This window comes from Antennarius striatus, chromosome 22 (genome assembly GCF_040054535.1).
Source record: "Antennarius striatus isolate MH-2024 chromosome 22, ASM4005453v1, whole genome shotgun sequence".
Taxonomy (NCBI): Eukaryota; Metazoa; Chordata; class Actinopteri; order Lophiiformes; family Antennariidae; genus Antennarius; species Antennarius striatus.
The window spans coordinates 3,982,571-4,002,500 of NC_090797.1; the positions used below are offsets into that span (position 1 = coordinate 3,982,571).

The following is a 19,930-nucleotide window of genomic DNA, read 5'->3' on the forward strand; positions in this document are numbered from 1 at the left end:
GAAAACACAAACGTTTATGAAACAAATGTATGATATTAATGTACAAACATACGCATAAAAATAATGATGGCGAACAAGTTAGTTCTCAGATTAAAGTTGGAATTCCGACTTTTATTATAATATATGTGTGACCACCCTCTCTGCGGGTTGGATAAGGAATGGCTCAGGAGTCGAGGTGGATGGATCAGTTGTGTATTTATTCCTGAGAACAATCAACCACACACAAGAATAAACTGAGTGTTGGACGGGACACGGGCTTCAACGACATCACAGCATGACAGCTTCTCTCTGCTGTAGGTGGCCCACAGTGATCGTATAGTGGATTGTGTTTAATTACAATAACATCATACACACACAATAATCATTCAGTCAATGTTGATTGTGATTATTAATAAATCACAGCCAGCTCAACCTAACTCCATACTGTTGTGCTTTGCTGCCACCGTCTGGCGGTTATAGAACATAGCAGGCATCCTCTAACAAATGATGAACTAACAACAAATCCAATCACCATGACTACCATTCTCGGACAGATTCTACATTCAAGGTGAGCTGAAATATAATATGATATATAAAATCATGAAATCATCATGAAATGTCAAGATAATGTGTTTTGACATGGGGGGGAGAAAACACGCATTAGTTCCGTCGATTAAAATTATTTTGATAGTCCCAACCGGAAGCTATTGGTAATGTAACAACGTCTAACTTTATTCCAATGTTTTTGTAGTTACCCACTATGTCCACAAGAGGGCACCACGATTAAAGATCCTTCAACAACGTAGAATGACGTTATCGACACGCCTTCCGAAATAACTTTGTTTTATGGTTTTCCACGGAATAGTTTAACAGATATCGGGATGAAGCTGGACCCTCTGCTGCTGGACATCATGAACGATGTCAGCTATTCTCTGCACACCGTTGCCAATAACCAGAGAAGCCTGAGAAGCCAGAGGATGCGCCTCCCAACATGCAGGGCCTACAGACTGAAGAACTCCTTCATGCCCGGGGCCATCAAACTGCTCCACTCCTCTCTGGGGGAGGAGAAGAAGAGGATCCACACAATAACTGAGGGGTGACACGCATAACAAACCATAAACACTGAAAACACTACAAACATTTTAAAAACACGTTGCCTACAGGGCTTTGAATCGGTTCATGGAACAAAAACGAAAACCGGAAACTTTTGGTATTTTGGCAAGAACGAAAACGAAACCGACAACTTTATATATTTTTAATGTTCCGGAACAGAATCGGAGCAGAAAATAATTTTAAACCGGTTAATACCGGGTTGTTGTTTTTTTTTGTTCTCGAAAAAAAATATTTGACCTCATGTTTCACTCCCTGTCATTCACTGGATGCGGTTAAGAAAAGGGAAGTCTCCCAGTCCCCATTTAATCATAACAGGTAAACACTGCAGTGTGTCAGTCTGAAAATGTATGATTGAGACATGAACTCAGTGGCTGCAGTCATTTTCAGAGCAGTGTGATCCCGTACTGCCAGCGCTTTGTAGCAATACTGAGCTGTGGGAGAAGAACAATGGAGATCTGTTGTTCAGCAATAAATGACATGGTGGAAGTTATTCTTGTCTTATGTCATGTCGTGTCTAAGTAGGAGGTATAAGCCTTAACCACAGTGATACAACTGTCATAAAGCAGAGGTGTAGTGCTGTGGTACTGTTTACTGTGGGGTAGGGATATATCTATATAGTCTATAGTATATTAACTAATTGCTTTAGTTGCCAATTTAAAAGTCCTTAAGTTACCGTATTTTGCGCACCATTCGTCTCATTGTATGAAGAGACGCAGTCTAAATGATGGAGTTTATTTCTGTACTTTCACCGGACACTCGGTCCATGGTTGTTAACGGAAGCAAAAGGTGAGTGTGGTCGAACTGTGTTGTACTACCTATTTAAAGTTAAAGAAAATACACCGACATTATTTTTTAAATATGTTTTTATTTCATTATTTTTTGATAAATCTGTGCTAAATCCTTCCAAGTCCTCATCTCCGGTCCTCATTGAATATCTCGGTAGTTTCTCTACCGCTGACCGTCTGGTTTCCGGGTGTCTGTCCGGTCATGATGCCGGCTTCAGAGAAACACCGGACAAAAGTCGAAGCAGACACGTTAGTCCAGGATCCACAGTCCACCACATGTTGTGGGGGTGTAACTCCTCCGCACTGCCCCCCAGTCCTGCGTCGTAAGCGTGTCTCTTCGGGGTCTCAGCCAAACAAATGTGGTTAACAGCATACCTGCGGTGCAGTCCCGGCATACCCCCTACACCGGTACCTACCGGGGGTGTGTCGGACGGAGCCGCGCGTCCTCTTCTCTGATTGGTCCATCGCTGCCGGCGTACGTAGTGACGTAATACGTCCTATGTCGGCGGACAATGGTCGATCTGGCGGATATGCTGAATAAAATCACGCAAAAACATGTTTACAGATTTCTGAACTCAGTGTTCACATTAGACGCTTAATGTTAAAAGGCGCAGCGTTGATTTTTGAGAAATTTTAAAGGCTTTTAAGCGCGTCTAATGGTGCGTAAAATACGGCACCTACATATTTGTATTTACAAGGAACGTTATTAACCGGTTCAGGAATTATTAATTTTTTGTTCTAACCGGTTCGGGAACGTCAGTTTATGGGTGGAACGCAAAACCGTAAACGTTATAATTCCGTTTATGTTCGGAACGAACCGATTGGCAAAAAATTCTGGTTCAAAGCCCTGCTATTTATGCTTTTTTTATTTGTAGATGTCATCGTGTGTTATTTTTTATTCTTTCTAGTTGTTGGTAATTCTTTCTGTGTGCTTTTGGGTGGTCACTGCTGTGTGTAGTGCGACGGAGATGTCAATTTCCCTGATGGAACCTCCTTAATGGGTCAATGAAGTTCTACTACTACTACTATATAAAGCTAAGAAATTCAATGTTACTATTAGGCTTGTCTTAAGACTTTTGGTGGTGATGTACTAAAAGCATATCAGTACTTGTATTAATTTAATTGCGTATAGCTATGTATTGTTGCTGTTGTAGTTACTCAGTATGGCCACAGGAGGGTAGGAAATATATTTACTGAGCAGGAAGTGGTTTGAATACATTTACCCGATGTCAGGACTCGAATAGGAATTCAGCATGCATGTCTTATTTTGCTTGTATTTTCTTTCCTCTAAAAGTTTTTGCGCCTTTTTTTGTTTGTCTCCATTGAATTATACAATCGCTTGAAATGCTAACTAGTATTATCCACCTCTACCTCCTCGTTAGTTTCCTAAAGGTAAAGTAGATGATTGTTCGTCTGAGTAAAATTAAAATGTGTAGTACAGCCATTGACCACAGGAGGGCAGTGTGTTCATTAACAACATATCTCCAATATGTGTTCATTTCCGGCGGTCGCTCAAAATACAAGCGTCAGACGTCCAGGAAATATATTTGATTCAATTTCACGGGAAAAGTACGACCAAAAACTGGTGACGAGTTTAAATATTTTTATTTAAAAAATAAACCAGAAGTTAGTACAGTCAAAAAACTGTTTTTGTGTTTTGACAGGGAGGGAGGCAAATACTTCAGTTCCGTCGATCAAAATTATTTTGATAGTCATAACCGGAAGCTATTGACAATCTAACAACGTCTAACTTTATTTCAATGTTTTTGTAGTTCCCCACTATGTCCACGAGAGGGCATCACAATTAAAGATTCTTCAAGAACGTAGAATATCATTATCGACACGTCTTCCGAAATAACTTTGTTGTGCTGTTTTCCACGGAATAGTTTAACGGATATCGGGATGAAGCTGGGCCCTCTGGACACGGTGGCGGAGAGGAGAACTCTGGACAAACTGCTGGACATCATGGGCGATGTCAGCCCCTCTCTGCACACCGTTGCCAACAACCAGAGACTCCTGAGGAGCCAGAGGATGCGCCGCCAAACACGCAGAGCGATAATAATAAATAATAAATCATAAACACTACAAACATTTTAAAAATCCTATGCCTATTTATGCTTTTTAATTTGTATATTTCATGGTGTGGTATTTTTATTCTTTCAGGTGTTGGTACTTCTTTCTGTGTGCTTTTTGGTGCTCACTTTGCTGTGTGTAGTGCGACGGAGATGTCAATTTCCCTAACGGAACTTCCTTAAGGGATCAAAGTTCTACTACTACTACTACTAATAATAATAATAATACTATACAAAGCTAGGCTTTTTGTCAAACATGTATGTTTTATTTTGCGTGTATTTTCTTTCCTCTAAAAGTTTTTGTGTCTTATTTTTTGTCTCAATTAATGTATCCACAGGAGGGCACAAACCAGTGTCTTATTTTGCCGGTCCCAAGCTGGCACAATTTTCTTTGTCTCGATTGATGAATATTTGATCAGCAATGAAGTTTAACATGTCTTACTATTTGAAATGTATACAATCGCTTGAAATGCTAACTAGCAGTAGCCCCCCTCTCCCTTCTCGTTAGAGTTTCCTGAAGTTAAAGTAGATGATTGTTCGTCTGAGTTCGGACACAAAGACCGAATAAAGGTAAAATATGTAATTCAGCCATTGACCACAGGAGGGCAGTGTCACCAATATGTGTTAATTTCTGGTGGTCGCTCAAAATAACAGCATCAAACACGAAGGAAATATATTTGATTGAAAGATTTTTACCGTCCAAATAAATACGCGTACGGAATTTTAAGTCAGGAGATTCATAAAATTTCAAAATTTGTTCGATTATTGTATAAAAGTGTTAACGTTGTGGGTTAAATCTACTGGTAAAAACCAAGAAGGTTTAAACATTATCAAATAAAGCAGAAGTTAGTACAGTCAAAAACTGCAGGTAGTAGCCGTGATGTGTTGGTTCCTCCTCAGGGCTGTGAACCCCATAAATAATAAGTTCCAAACCAAATCTCAGCAGCTGAAGGTTTAGCTCAGAGAGATGAGAGGAGGAACTCAGAGATTTGTGGTTGTGGGATCAAATCCCACTCTCTCCACATTTTATTCAGAGTGTTGTGAACAATAAATATAACATCCGGACAGCATTGGTAGAGCCCCTTGAATAGCTCAGTAGAACAATCTTTGTTCAACAGGTGTTTGTCAAAGGATGTAGGATCAAATCTCAGCAGTAAGTTTTTTTTTTTTTTTGGTCACATGAAAATGTGAAACACTCAAACACATACAGTACTTTCTGTATGTGTGGTCAGATACCTCAGCCTTTAATAAATAGATGAAACACAGACACACCCGTCCCAGAAAGTAGACTAACAGAATTTGTTATATTTTATAATGTACATCAGAACGATAGAAATTTCAAGTTCAATATGTACAAATTAAAAAAAAAAATTAACTGTCCAGTGTGTTTACTGAAGCAACGTCTTACAAACAGAACATTTTCTTGAAGGTCCACTATTGCAACAAACATGACCATCAGTCTGTGAATCGATCGTTGAATCCATTGAACCATGTTTTCAGGACGTTGTAGGTTCAGGGTTCAGGGTTCAGAGTTCAGGAGCGTCCACATCTGGAACTGGGAGCAAAACAGAATCCCTTTACCCAGAATCCTTTGCAGTGTAGCGAGAGTCGTTCCTGTACAGACAAAAGCCATTACGGATCTCTACGTAATGGCTATTACGTAGATGATGGAGAGAAGACCTTTAAATGTGTTTAACCAGTGACAGTCATTCAGCAGACACTGAGAGTGTTCCTGATGAAGGAAACTCTCTTTTGTTCCTGCTAACAGAAGAACAAAACACTGACGGGACTCAAAGCCAGCCTGAACATGGAGGTGTAATCTAACACAATAATGTGAGGCTCAGCAGGAGAACCACACCGCAGTGGGTTTTACCAGCATGTGTAACCACTGCGAAAAAAAGCTCTTCAAATCCGTGAAAACACAAACAAACGCAGAACTGGCTTCAGCTTTTAAAACCATCCCAACAAAAATGTCTGAATTTAAGTCGAGTCGCCAAGAGCGGATCGTTCTGACCGGAAGTCACCGAGTTTAGGACTGAAAGCTAGCTAAGAGTGGCTAACCCGCCGCTACCTGTTTGCTACCTGTTAACCTCTTTTTCTTTGAAAACCGCTCCACGTTAAATCTTCCACCGTGTTTTTCCAAGTCTTTCCTGGTTTCCGGCCACCGAAACGCTTCCGGTTCATTTTCTCCGGTTTACTAAACTTCCACCGGCTTTATTTTCTGGTGACGTCGGCGAACGGAACGACCTTCATCACGGCTTGTTTCAGCCGAACCAAATTTGGTGAAACACCGACTCACCTCTTGGCTCGGCTAAACTCGGGAATGTTCGTTCCTGGAATGACATAATTACAGTACAGTACTATGCTTTTTTTTTTTTAAGACTCAAGCAATTTTGTTTAAAATGAATAGGGAGAAGTGTTTTTTTTCTGGATGGTTTACCCACACCTTATGATCATAAAACATAGAAATACATACATTATTCAAATATCGGTGTGTTTTCCAATAAACGTTTGAAGAAAGTAACAGATTACATAGCATTTTGTTAATATTTTGCAGTGTAGTTCATTTATGACATATTTCTACTCAAACTACGGATCTATCAGGTTTTACATATGTTAAAGTCATAAGCCCTTGCTTAGGAGTGATTGGAAGATTATTTTAAATGTGACAAATTGGGTGTGTATATTATTTGGCAGCACAATAATACATAAAAACTATAACTCGACATTTTATATACACGATTTTGCATCTCCAGAGCGTATGTAAAACTATAAATCAATAACGAGGTGAAAGTTTCAAAATTTCCGAGGGTTCCTGAACGCCTCAGAGAGGAAGTTCAGAAAACTTCTGCCTCGTGGAAGGCGCCGTGCGGCTTCGTCCCTTAGACGTAACTTGTTAAAACTCCACAACAAATATGGTCGAATCCAAAGACCTGGAATGGAGACGTCACTCTATAGGTCTGTGTACCTCCTGTCGTTTCGTAGCTACCAGTTTATCACACATACTAGTCGACTGAGTTTAGTTTACCTGTCCGGGCTGAAATCCCATCAGGTGTGTCCCACCAGGAGGAGGAGTTACAGGTCAGTCCACGATGTGACGTTTAGTGTCGTCATAGGAGTAGCCAGGTGTTTGACCGCGATGTTAAAACCACGTTTCTAATACTTTATAGTGTTATTTTACTTCGCTATCAGAGTAGAACAGTAGTTCTAATTATAGTTCTAAAAGGACAGTGCTCACGCAAATATTAAATTGTTCTAATGTAGTTTGTGAGCCATTTTAGAAAATAAAATTTAAACCACACGTCCGTGTAAGCTTCTCGTCGATGGAACTGTAAAAGTACATGTAAAGCTTTAAAGTAATTGTGTATTACGTAAAAAATCGTTTTAAGATCGCCGTAACACCATTAATAGTGTTACATATAAAGACGTGCATATAAAATACTAAAATGATGCTACATTTTACATTTAAATATGTGGCGACAATAAAATCAGCACATGATCTTAACAAGAGAGAAAGTCTGGGGAAATAAACAAATAGTTTTTACAACATTAAATTGAATAAAAACAGAACAAAACATTTAAATACGAAATTATCGGCTCTCAAACTAGATAGCACTCCTATTTATATTTTTTCATCCAATTACCATTATTGACGTGCGAAAAACTCAATAATAAGAAATAATGTTTTTATATACAGTAATGTGATTTCGGTCTGTTTTAGCAGGGCTGTCTTGGGCGGTCACGTGACCAGTGGGCTTAGTCGCTGACGTCACAGAAAGGAGTTCGTACCGAAATGACAGCTATCTGTCCCGCAGCGCTGAAATTCTGCGTGTTGACATCAAAGCACATATTTCCTGTGCTATTTATCGTCTCCTGGCTTTAAATTTCTTTTCTAACGGAGTCTAATGCTTATTTTTAAATCAAACTGTGTCGGAAATGTTCTTGGGAGCAGCTCTCAGTCATGGCCAGCCTGCTTTAACGCGGTGAGCTATAAGGCTAACGTAAACGCTGCTAACGTAAACGCTGCTAATGTAAACGCTGCTAACGTAAACGCTGCTAATGTAAACGCTGCTAATCAGACAACCGGTGCTGTTCTGCTGCATTAACATTTAAAGGTAAGTTGTCTAAAAATAGTAAAAACTACACGTTTTAGCTTCGTAACGTCGCTTGTAATAACTTCCTAAGCAAGTGTCCTTTTTCTAAGCGGTGGTACTTTGTATTTTGTGAGCCGTATTACCGCTGTTTGCCTCCTTTGGACACATTCTACTGCATTAAAATAATAGTTAAATGGTAATAATTAAATATGACTATGTCCTCGTTGTATCTGGTGAGGAAGTTGTTGCTGTTATTCTTGTGTGTGTCAATCCCTTTAACTCATTATAAACAGGAAATGGAAGTGTCTGTCACGTGGTTTTGTAGTTGGTGTTGTGTTTTTCCGGGTTTGTAAACCGGAATGAGCTCCACTCCCCTTCTGATTCTACCAAACACAAGTGGTTATGGATAATATGGGTAATCTATTTCTTCATTCATTTCCTCTTCTTTCCTGGGTTCCGGATGCAGTGGTTTTCCTCCCAGGTGGTTGTGCTTGGTCAACGTGGAGCCAGGAAGACATAAAGAAAGCACTAGGCTGTGTTTGTTGTTGGTGTGTCCACATAGGAAGCACTGGCTGTTGTTGGGTTCATCCACAGAGATCCATTGTCGTCCTGGTGTCTGTGTGCAGCAGTCCATTCACCGGGCTGAGTGCATCATCAGCACGCTTTAATGTACGGAGTCAGAGGACTCCATACATTAAAGGCCTTTCACTGCATTGATCTGCAGTCATATGATCCATACCATAATCATCAGTATCAGAGGAAGGAACAGCATCATGCTAATATCTCTGGTCAATATAGGACAATAATGAATCTTCCGGGGCATTTTCTGATGACATGCAATTGCACATGTAATCGTTCACAACTGGGATAGTAGTGAGACATTTGAATACACTGAAGCTGATCTCTGTCTGATTATAATCTCACTGTCTCCTACGCAGAATGCTGTGGCTCCACTGTAGTTCCTTGCTGTAGGAGTGTCGGTGAAAGGAGCCCAGCTGTGACCTGATTGTTAATGTGATCGTGTAATGGCCCTTTTCTCAGCAGCTTGTGACCCCTCCAGCTGCTTCAGACGTAGCGGCTGTGGAGCGCTTTGTATCTGTGTTATGAAGCTGTAAGTGTTTGTGTTCTAGGTGTGGCGGCGAGCCCATGGAGCAGCCGTCGTCGTCAGTCAGCGTCCCGCTGGAGGAAAGAGGAAGCCTGATGGAGGTGAGCAGCAGATTCCTCCACTTTAAAGTAGTTGATAACAACTTGATTCGAATCATTTTTGGGGGAGGTAAACATTTGTTCCTGAACCCACTCTGACAACCTGTCTGTGGATTGGTCTTGTAAACAACTGAATCGTTTGGAGGGATAAAGAACTGAAACGATTGTGTTCTAGAACGTCGGTGTCCTGAGAGGTGCTGAGGGAGGGGCGATACATAATCAGACCCCGAGGAAGAGCAGCTCCTCTCGCTCCTCCCGCAAGAGCTTCCGTCTGGACTACCGGCTGGAGGTAAAGACCTCAGACTCACCATTCTTTTTTCTGAAGCCCCTCCCTGTGCCTTAAACACACACACAAACACACTCAACTGTTTCCACCTTCATATCAGATCACTGCACCTCCTTTCCATAATATCCTTCCCACCTGACTCCACCTGATTGTCGATCTATTGTGTTTGTTTTGTTGTCTTAACCTCTAGGAGGAAGTGACACAATCCTGCCGAGACAAAAATGGCCGCTGGACCAACCCCTGGTCCACATGGCGATTCCCTTCCTACACCACCCTGCTCCGGTTCCTGTTGTTGGATAAAAATCACAGCAACGTACCAACAAGTAAAGAGGTAAGGTTTAACTCCTCCACATCTGTTTACCGCATAGCTGTGTTTATTTGTTTTTGTTTACAGCGTCAGGTGTCAGATTGGTAATCTGTTTGTTTAAATTTGGTAATCTCCACATCTCCCACACTTTGTGATGTCACCATGACGACATTCCTTTATTTGGACCCTCCTCCGTCCCCTCAGGCCCTGGACAGTGAGCTCCCCGTGATGGAACCCTACTTCGTCCAGAACCCCGACCTCTCCGACTCTGGTCCTGGTCTGAGGGTCACCTGGTTGGGTCACGCCACAGTTCTGGTCGAATTGGACGGGCTGAACATTCTGACAGACCCCATTTTCAGCCAGAGGGCCTCACCGTTCCAGTTCATGGGGCCCAAAAGGTACAGAGGGCCCCCCTGCACCGTGGAACAGGTTAAGTATATTTTATCTATTTTACACAGAGTTTGTTTCGTTTCCTTCTTTCTTGTTTAAATTCCTTCTTTCTTGTTTGAATTCTTTTAACTTCCTGCCTGCAGCTGCCGAGAATCGACGCGGTCGTCATCAGCCACTCCCACTACGACCATCTGGATGCCGGATCTGTGTCCAGTTTGAACGCTCGCTTCGGAGGGGAGCTACGCTGGTGAGAGCGACGCCGTGGTCCACCGATGGTTCCAGACCCGTGCTCCTTCATGCTAACGCCGCCTGTGTTCAGGTTCGTGCCCCTGGGCCTGATGGACTGGCTGGTGAAGATGGGATGTGAGAATGTGATGGAGCTGGACTGGTGGGAGGAGAACTGCGTGCCCGGTCACGACGACGTCACGTTTGTGTGCACGCCCTCTCAGCACTGGAGCAAACGCACCGCACTGGATGATAACAGGGTAAGACTTCACGGCTTTTACCCTCCGTTCTTTCTTCGTTACCATCAGAGTAACTTTTTTTCCCCTCCCAGTCTTTATGGGGAAGCTGGACAGTTTTGGGTCCAGATCATCGGTTCTTCTTCGCCGGTGACACCGGTTACTGCTCCTCCTTCAAGGAGATCGGACGCCGCTTCGGACCATTTGACCTGGCGGCGATCCCCATCGGAGCTTACCTGCCCAGGTTGTGTACAGAACACAAGTTTAACGTTCATTACTTATGATGATCCAGAATGCAGTAAAAATCAACTCCTTTTTCATCCTGAGTAAGAATTTAGAATTACTGAACATTCTGAAAGAGCAAACGTGGAAAATGTCGGTTTTCTCTTTGCTGTTCAGGAATATGATGAGAGGGCAACACGTAGATCCAGAGGAGGCCGTTCAGATTCACCAGGACCTCCAGGCCAGACAGTCGGTGGCCATTCACTGGGGAACCTTTGCTCTCGCTTATGAGGTAGATTCACTCTCACATGTCAGCTGGTGTGTAATTAGGGATTAGCTTAGTATGAAGACAGCTAGCATGTCTGCAGCCAAAGGTGATATAATCCTACCAGCTTCTCTGAGGATCCCCACATCTATAGAAATATTAATCTATTCATCTTAGGTGGTTTTACAGAAGTTTTGCTAGTTTTTTGTGTGATCAGTGTTTATTCATCACCTTATTCACCCCCCCCACCCCCCACCCCCCAACCAGTACTACCTGGAACCTCCCGTTCGTCTCCGAGAAGCTCTGGAGCAGAAGGGACTGAAGCCAGAATCCTTCTTCACTCTGCATCACGGGGAGTCTCGCCTCGTAGCGTCGCAGGCTGGAGACGTCTTCAGCTGAGCCTTATCAGATTTATCGCACATAGACGGACTGCAGCGCTTCAAGTTTGAAATGCATTGACTTGTGTATGATACGTTTACATCCTGGATAGAAATAGGAATAGGAAAAAAAGAATATAAGTTGTGTGTAATTTTTCGAGAAAAGAACATCACCTTGCAGCATACCAGGTAATTGATGATAAATATTGGCATTAGTATTTACTCCTGTCTGTAGTGGCTGTGTGGCGATTGTGATGTTATACACACACACATACAGCTGAGGTCATGCAAATAATGTCATTTGTATTGAAGCACTGAGGAATAACTGACTAAAGTTTAATACTCAAGATAAATTTAAATCAAGGTAAATTTAGTTTTTTTTGTTGTTTCCATGAATTGATGACGTCGCTGCTGCAGCAGCCACTGAACAGAGATCCGTGTGTTTGTGTCATCAGTTGGTGGAAAACGACTGAATTACCTAGAATTAACAAATCAGAATGAAAGTCGATTGTGGGAACCAGTAGGATTTCATTTAAGTGATTAAAAAACGGATCCACACGAAAATTTCACGGTCTCCTCAGGCCCTCTTTTGTTCTGGCTCTTTGGCTGATTCAAATATTAGAATGTAATCATATTTTTATAGGAATTTTGTTTCCCTGATTGTTTTCTTGGCAACCAAACTAAACTGAACATGAATGCGATTGACGTTAAACTCCCGCTGTCTGAAGAGCTGCTGGGTTCAGCTTCTTGCACTGCACGTATTGTTTGTTCCCGTTTCAGGTGTTTATTTTTGATGTGCTGAAACTCCTGGCTGTGATAAAATACAGATGTTCCACATTTACCTCAGAACTGAACGATAGAATCATTAGCACTGAAGCGATTGTTGTTTTTCTTTTTTTTTAATGCTGGGCCTTAAAAACCAGAATGTACAAACAGTTGGTAGCACAATGTGAAGTTAATCTAGTGGTCTGGTTCCACATACAGCCATTACTGTGATGTTGATCCATTTCAACCGATTATCCATTAAATAGAAATCATTTCGAATGTGTGTGTTGTTTTTTCTGTTGATGATGGAGTGTAGAAGAAAATACCTCAGAATGATTTGAAAAAAGGCACAGATACAAACCTCAGTGATCCTTACAAATAAATATCACAAAGACACTCAACTTTGGAACAATTAAAATGTCTTTTCTATCAAAGAAAAAATGTTAGAATCTTTTACATTGGCGCCCCCCAGTGGTAGAAAATATTATCGCCTATTAAATTAGAAACGCAAAATGTGTTTGGGCAATGATTAATACGTAATCCCCTAATAATGATTCAAGTACCTCTTTAATTTCCTGGACAAACCTCACATTAGTAGTTAAAAGCAGTGGGGAGAAATACAGAGTTAAATAATTATCAAATTACATTTAAATGCAAGAAATGTTTTTGTGATGCTTTAAACTGAAAACGCTTAAATCGAAGTCACTCTCAGGACGGAGAGCTGAATGTCCTCCAGAACAGGAATATGTTTTTCTTGAATGAGTAAAAACAAATCACACCTCACTAAATCTGAATATTTGTGAGAAATGAAGGTTTCAACACTGAGAAAGCAAAAGCGCTAAAGTCCAGCTTAAAGGGCGAGTGACTGAAATATGTCTATATAATATATCTGTTTATTTTTATAAGCCTTATAAAAATACTTTTAGAATGATCCCTGATGTTGTAGAGTCTCAATCAAACAGTAGGAGGCGCTACAAGGTTTGGTGCTGGTTTGTGTTTGGCGTTTTTTTTTTTTTTTTGCTCACGTCCCTTCATGAATATCTCCTCGTGTGTTCATGTCACGCCACACTCTGCCTGTTGCTGCCTCTGCTGTGCGTCGACCCCCCCGAGCGTCGCCTGGAGAAGTCCAGGAAGATTCCGTCCATCTCCGGCTCCGAGTCCAGAGACTCCAGGTTGTGGCCCATCGTGATCTCTGGACTGGACAGGGGGCTGGGGCCGGAGCTGGTGTCCAGAGCCGGCGCTCTGGAAGAGGCGGATGAGACGGACACCAGCGAGCAGGCGTAGTGCATCCCGCTGCCTGGGGAGGGGTCCGGGAGGATGCTGGGGGAGTGATGCTGCTTCTGGAGAGGATAGGGCCTCGCAGGACTGTCGTCTCCCAGGGGCCGGGGACCCTTACCGGAGGTCACGTTGTCTGACGGCAGAAGTGTTAAACACGATGAATGACCGGGGTATTCATGCAATCACTTACTAATCATCTGCCCCCAACCCCCCCATCACCCCCAACATTTATTGCAGCCGTACCTGAAAATGCAGCAGAGGCTGGAGAGCGGTTGAACGTTCCGGCATTGTTCACGGCGCCGGTGGTGCTGGATTCGGACGCAGAGCTGCTCTCCTCCACGCAGGACGTCATCTCAGAGACCGAATGGTGCCGCCTGAACCCCGCGGCGCCCCCTGCTGACGAGTCGGCGTCATACTCCACCAGGGGAGTCAGTACGGGAATGTTGTAGCTCTTGGAGCGAACCACTTGGTTCTTGGCGGATGGGGAAATGGACGGTCTGGGGGGCCAGGAGCTCTGCAGACGCTTTTCTGAAGCGGGGAACAATGACAAAAGTAGAGGAAAAATGCTTGAAAAGTTTTATTCATTCAGATTTAAAAAATGCAAACCCTTTCTGCTCGTACCTAACAGGCAGGAGGAGCAGTGCAAACTGGAGGATCCATCTATGGAAAACAAGCCGTGGGTCCCGAGGTAAGGAGAGACCACTTTCTGAATGAGAGACTCCAAACGAAGGTAGTCGTCCGTCACGCCTTTAGATTCGTGGACTCCCTGCATCACACAGCAGAGAAACGAGTCAGGTCAAAGGTCAAGACCTGCATGAATACGCTATCTAAGAGTACCGAGTGGATCTGGAATAACAATGTGCTCGGCTCACTTCTGTTTATTGCTGAATCTCGGAATAGATTTCAATCTAGTAATATAAACTATTCTGTAGGGGTAGCCTTCTGAGAATAAACACAATTCTGTTTTTTCAATGGCAAAAAAAAAACTGAAGAAGAATTTCAGTTTCTTGTTTTTTTATGAATAATTTGGGAGTTTGTGCTCAGGTCAGGTCCAGTTTTAAAACTCCACATATAATTAATCAAACAAATTCCCTCTCTCTCTCTCTGATTGGGTGTCTTTATGTGTTTGACTTCTCTATTATATGTTCATTTTAGAGAAAAATTTAAGCATCTATTCAACCTGATTTCTGCTTGCAAACAAAAATAGACCAATTAAAAACGACCCTGCAGCCGTTATCTGTACGCCACGGATCAAACAGGATGGCAAACGCATCCTGTTCCTCTATTCTTTTTTTACTCTCCCTACCTTCTTCTGTCTCACTGTCTCGCCCCGTTTGCAGCAGATTTGGGTCAACGAGTCGCTATAATGGTGATTAAAGTGAGCCACACAAAAGCAGACTCTGAATTCATCCTCCCAGACACACTTGAGAGCTCATCCAATTCACTGCCTGTCCCACGTCTTTACCTGTGTCCAATGAACATCCAGATGGTGCAAAGGGTTAGCTGTAAATTCTAAATTCAAATCCACAAATCTACTGAAATATTACGATATTATATGAAGATACCGAAGATTCTGGACCAGACATTTTTCTCCAAGGTGGTATTCATTGCAGACAATCCACATTTTGATGCGTAGCCCAAACGGTTATTTGACATGTGTGCGTTTCCACGGCCACACCTTCGTTGAGAAATGGAGCTCTGGCAAAAGTTCAGTCCAGAAGACAATGGAGGTATCGCCTGCTCTTATCAGCCAATCACATCTGTCAGATAGCAAAGTGACACGCCTTCATTGTCTTTTTCCGATATCGCTCTCTGTGCTCTTCTAGTCCTCTCATGCCGCTGTTTAGTCCTCCACCTCCCCCCATCACCAATCACATCTTCACAAAACCACAATCTTCCTCATTCGTCAGGTTCACCAGGGTCATCAGCCACCACCACCACCACCACCACCACTCGTGTCTTTACTGCAAACATGTTGCCACAACTCAAAAAGAATGAACAAAAATTTCACCTCCTTCACCGGGTATATGACCAGAGCGTCACCTCATTCTTCCCTCATCCAATCACAACTTGTCACATTCTCCTCTTAGCTTTGATTGGTTCTTAAAATTCGGGCGTGGAGCTTTTCCACAGTTCCACTAGCTCTGTAGCACTGACTAAATAAGTATTCATATGCAGATAGGACACAGAGGGCACTGAGTGGTCATGGGAAGATTTACGGAGTTCCTTGTTCACGCTGAGATTACTTCCTGTGAGATCCCTTAGCGACAAGAAGCTCAAACGCCCTCCGTGACCCTCCGTCCCCGTCTGAAGCCATTTATTTATCCTTCACCCTGCATCACCAGTGTTTGTCCGTCTGCTTGAGTCTGAGAGCGATCAGACAGAGAGAGTGAAAATGAAAGCACCTGCAGGATCAGCAGCATCTGTACGATGGAGGGAGGGACTCTGGCTCGCGGCCGGGACAGCGCCTCGTCCAGCTTCAGGTTGAGGGTGATGATGTTCCTGAAGTGGAGCAGAGCCAGCTGACGCACCGATGGCTCCTTTCCCTGTGCAAAACACGCGTCGACTTAAGAACAATACAATCACATGTATGTGTGTGTGTGTGTGTGTGTACACACACCTGCACGGGGTAGAAGATGGCCTGCAGCATCGACAGAACGTCGCAGAAAAAGAAGTCCCACGTGTCGGCCAGCGAGTCCAGCAGCTTCTGACCTGAAAGACAAACAGCAAACCGGGATAGAACCATAAAAAGTATCACAGATAAATTACAGCCAGCAATAAAATTCACATGCCTCCACATTCTGGAAGAAACTTCTTTGAAATTATAGTCTGTCAGTCTGTGATTTGTTGCATAAAAAAACATCTCATGCAAATTAAAGAGTGTATTCAACCAACTATTGGTCCCCATTTGGATTGCGATCTTGGGATGTAAAGTTTTTTCTCTCTTTGCAGTCGTCTCTTGTTTTTATGAACTCTAAAGGAGGTTTATGCAAATGAGAGCAGTCATGCTGAGTCATGTTTTACAGCTCTGTCCTGTTATTCAGCTCTAGTTTCCCTTCATGTAAATCTCCCTGGATGTCGAGTAAAACTCACCCTAAAACAGCACTTCCTGTGCGGCGCTGCCGTGACGACAGCGCTAGACGTCGTAGTCGGTGTGTGTGTGTGTGTGTGTGTGTGTGTGTGTGTGTGTGTGTGTGTGTGTGTGCTTGCTTATGTCTCTGTCAGCGTATTTTGTCATATGAAACACTTCAAAAAAAGGTCACACATTAACCACAACGAATGATTTCAGTGTCTTGTTCCCACCTCTAAATGTTAGTGTGTGTGTGTGTGTGTGTGTGTGTGTGTGTGTGTGTGTGTGTGTGTGTGTGTGCATGTGCAGATCGAAGGTAGAGATAAAGCTGTGCACCTGCAGCTGCACCTAATCGATGAGGTGACATAGTATTCTTTAGTCATTATTATTTTTTGCCGTGACTTTTATCAATTTGAGATTAAATTCTCAAATTATCGTGAACTTTGCTTCCTTTTCAGTCAAATATAAATTTTAAACTGTAGTTTACCTTCGTAGAATCGGATCTTGTCTCTCAGTATCACCATGCCTTTAGTGAGCAGCTGGTTCTGAAGGTACTCTGTGAAGAAGGAGCCCAGCTCTGTCTTCAGCAGCTGCCTGCAACACACACACACACACACACACACACACACACACACACACACACACACACACACACACACACACACACACACACACACACACACACACACACCGTCAGTAAAATGTCCCAAACATCAAGCAAAAGGAACAAGCAGTGTGTGTGAACAGCAGCAGGCTCAGGAAATGAGAACAGATGCCGTTCAAACTGAGCGAATCAGCGCGAGTCACGACCGCCACCGCGCAACGTTTGGCGAACCAACAATAGGTCAAACACACACACACACACACACACGGATGAAGACACGATCAGCTGACCTGACGCCTTTGTTCAGGGAGTAGAGCTCGTTCTCACCCAGATCCTTCCTCTGGAACACCGACACCACCGCGTTGTGGATGCTGGTGAACACAAAAGGAGAAATTGTAGTTTGTTCACAATAATGTACAGAATCAGAATCAGAACTTACAGGCTCCTTTTGCTGACAAACGCTTTCTGAAAATAATTGAAATAGTGATCCTTTCAGCTGCTGCAAATGCGATGCAAAGTTTCTGACAGCGTTCTGGAGGAATCTAATCCCATTCCTCAAGGGCAAATCCGCAGTGAAAGACAGCAGAATATGACAAGAAATAGTAAAATATGAAAGGTGGATTTGACTCAGTGTAGATTACGGTCCAAAGAGTGCATTTAACGCGGACCCTTCTTTAAAAAAAAAAGCCCCCGGGAAAGTGAGAGCTCTTGCTTTACAGTCTGGCGTCAAATGAACCTGAAACGCCACAAAAACAAGAAGGAGAAAGGAAATAAAGGATCTGTGATGCAGAATGAGATGAAAGGAGGAGCGAGAGAAGGATGCACATGACGGGATGGAGGTGGGCCTGAGGGATGAGAGTGGGTGCTCATGCATGTGTGGGTTCTGTTCACTCCTGATGACACCACGGATACCGCTAAGGGTTTTAAACAAGCCACACCCTGACCTGTTCCAGGTGGCGTTGGCCCCGGCCCGTCTCTGCTGGGTCCCTTTGTCCTTGCTGGAGTCTTCTGCCAGGCCTCCCTTGTCTCCTCCTCCTCCTCCTCCATGGTTTTTCACCTGCGAGAGGTCGTTCAGACTGGAGGAGGAGCTGCCGCCCAACCTCAGCCTGTTGTGGATACTCCTTGTGATCCAACATGCAGACAGAGAGGGATAACAATAAGCACAAAGTCCAGTCTGGTGAGGTAGCGGATGGCGTTAGCGGAGCAAAGTCCGCTTTCAGCACACGGCAGCAGAACCAATTAAAGTTCAAGCATAAGAGCAACCCTGAATAAAACCTACATGTAGTACCTTTTAAATGAAATGTAAGGATGGTGGATTTTGTTTCAATAAACAATATTTTTGTTCTTTTTCCCTGGATGTGCTAAAGAGAAACGGTAGAACTGTGATTCTTCATTGCGACACCTTAGCATGTGTTGTTGGAGTGTTAGCTTTTATTAGCCATCTGTTAATGTTTATACACGCTGATGCCATACACCGCTTTGTAAACATGCAAAGAAGTCAAGTTTGATCCCACAAGAGAAACTGAGGGGAAGGGAAAACTGTAAAGGAAGAGACGTGGGGAAAAAATGAACATTATAGGAGGAGAGAGCAAGAGAGGGTGAGGAGGAAGGGAGGGAGGGAGGAAGGGAGGAAGGGAGGGATGTAGGAGCGAGCCTCAAGAAGAGGATGAGAAGCTTTTCTCATAGTAAAATCCTGCTGTAGATTTCATCACTTCTTTATACGTATTACGTTTAAATGACAGACTTTCATTCAGTCATAAAATAACACACACACACACACACACACACACACACACACGTTCACAAACATACACATATCCTGTACTTACTCCATTGACTGTGTGTGTGTGTCACACAGAACAACACCAGGTGGATCAAAAACGGATGAAGGTACAAGAGGAGTAAAAATCTCTATCTCACTCTGTCACACGCCCTTTTTGTCATTTCTCTCTCTATCTCCCTCTCTCCCTTAAGTCTCCACAGTTTAACCGTTTCCTTTCTTTCACCCTCTTCTTCCCGTCTCCCTTTGCCAGGCTTTGCCAGACGGTGAGCATGTGACCCGGTGAGCTTTTGTGCCCAGTGGACAAAGGAACCCTTTGAGGTTCAAGAGATGCCAAGAGGGAGGGGAAGGATTTAAAGGTGACACATATTTTAGTTTCTTCTACTCTCTTTCTGTGTGTCTGTGTGGGACCCAGAACAGACAAGAGTTTTATCACAGATGACAGTTCACCATTCATTGATTTAGAGATGGAAATAGAGATGGATAGAGGTAGAGATAGACCAGAGGTAGAGGTAGAGGTAGGGGTACAGATAGATAGAGGTAGGGACAGAGATAGAGATAAAGGTAGATAGAGGCAGAGATAGAGGTAGATTTAGAAGTAGATGCAGGTGAAACCAAGAAGTTGGTAGTTTGACTCAAAAAACAACAGGACGAGTTAAGAGTTGTTGCCTAATGATTAAACAAAAAGGGATCAGGGGGTGTTTGCATGAATGAAAGCTTGAATGAGGTCATTCAGGAATGTGTGTGTGTGTGTGTGTGTGTGTGTGTGTGTGTGTGTGTGTGTGTGTGTGTGTGTGTGTGTGTGTGTGTGTGTGTGTGTGTGTGTGTGTGTGTGTGTGTGTTTTAAACTTCAGTCCACCATTGTGTGTCCTAAAAGGT

General features: G+C 43.2%; 2 protein-coding genes and 1 long non-coding RNA gene across 9 annotated transcripts in view; 1 reads left to right on the forward strand and 2 right to left on the reverse strand.

Moving 5' to 3' along the window:
* Window positions 1–5,244: 5,244 nt before the first annotated feature.
* Window positions 5,245–7,079, reverse strand: LOC137589055 (uncharacterized). The gene is made up of 2 exons (XR_011034135.1): window positions 6,978–7,079; window positions 5,245–6,282 (listed from the first exon to the last, which is right to left on the reverse strand). It is a non-coding gene; the product is annotated as an uncharacterized lncRNA (long non-coding RNA).
* Window positions 6,570–12,598, forward strand: napepld (N-acyl phosphatidylethanolamine phospholipase D). 5 transcript variants are annotated; one of them, XM_068306475.1, is made up of 10 exons: window positions 6,570–6,907; window positions 9,174–9,249; window positions 9,422–9,535; window positions 9,723–9,863; window positions 10,044–10,268; window positions 10,373–10,476; window positions 10,549–10,714; window positions 10,786–10,934; window positions 11,090–11,204; window positions 11,445–12,598. In XM_068306475.1, exons 1-10 carry the CDS (start codon window positions 6,888–6,890, stop codon window positions 11,574–11,576), a joined length of 1,242 nt encoding a protein of 413 aa, XP_068162576.1. In that variant the 5' UTR covers window positions 6,570–6,887; the 3' UTR covers window positions 11,577–12,598. The 5 variants fall into 5 exon arrangements, with proteins under 5 accessions (XP_068162576.1, XP_068162578.1, XP_068162575.1 ...); XM_068306477.1 differs by lacking the exon at window positions 6,570–6,907 and adding an exon at window positions 7,011–7,030; XM_068306474.1 differs by lacking the exon at window positions 6,570–6,907 and adding an exon at window positions 7,732–7,932.
* Window positions 12,599–12,737: 139 nt separating this feature from the next.
* LOC137589052 (proline-rich protein 5-like) overlaps window positions 12,738–19,930 on the reverse strand; it is a 12,376-nt gene continuing 5,183 nt past the window's right edge. For all 3 annotated transcript variants that reach the window (XM_068306473.1, XM_068306470.1, XM_068306472.1), the window contains exons 3-10: window positions 18,216–18,392; window positions 17,562–17,642; window positions 17,155–17,261; window positions 16,218–16,309; window positions 16,003–16,143; window positions 14,219–14,363; window positions 13,841–14,125; window positions 12,738–13,730 (exon numbers count right to left, since the gene is read on the reverse strand). In XM_068306473.1, the coding sequence (XP_068162574.1) occupies window positions 13,378–13,730; window positions 13,841–14,125; window positions 14,219–14,363; window positions 16,003–16,143; window positions 16,218–16,309; window positions 17,155–17,261; window positions 17,562–17,642; window positions 18,216–18,392 (1,381 nt within the window). In that variant the 3' untranslated portion in view covers window positions 12,738–13,377. The remainder of the gene's footprint in view (window positions 13,731–13,840; window positions 14,126–14,218; window positions 14,364–16,002; window positions 16,144–16,217; window positions 16,310–17,154; window positions 17,262–17,561; window positions 17,643–18,215; window positions 18,393–19,930) is intronic.

Coding starts and splice junctions, on each gene's coding strand:
- napepld (XM_068306474.1), top strand. CDS start 7,886: ATGTTCTTGGGAGCAGCTCTCAGTCATGGCCAGCCTGCTTTAACGCG. Junction 7,933..9,173: donor GGCCAGCCTGCTTTAACGCG/GTGAGCTATAAG, acceptor TTTGTGTTCTAG/GTGTGGCGGCGAGCCCATGG. Junction 10,269..10,372: donor CCCCCTGCACCGTGGAACAG/GTTAAGTATATT, acceptor TCCTGCCTGCAG/CTGCCGAGAATCGACGCGGT.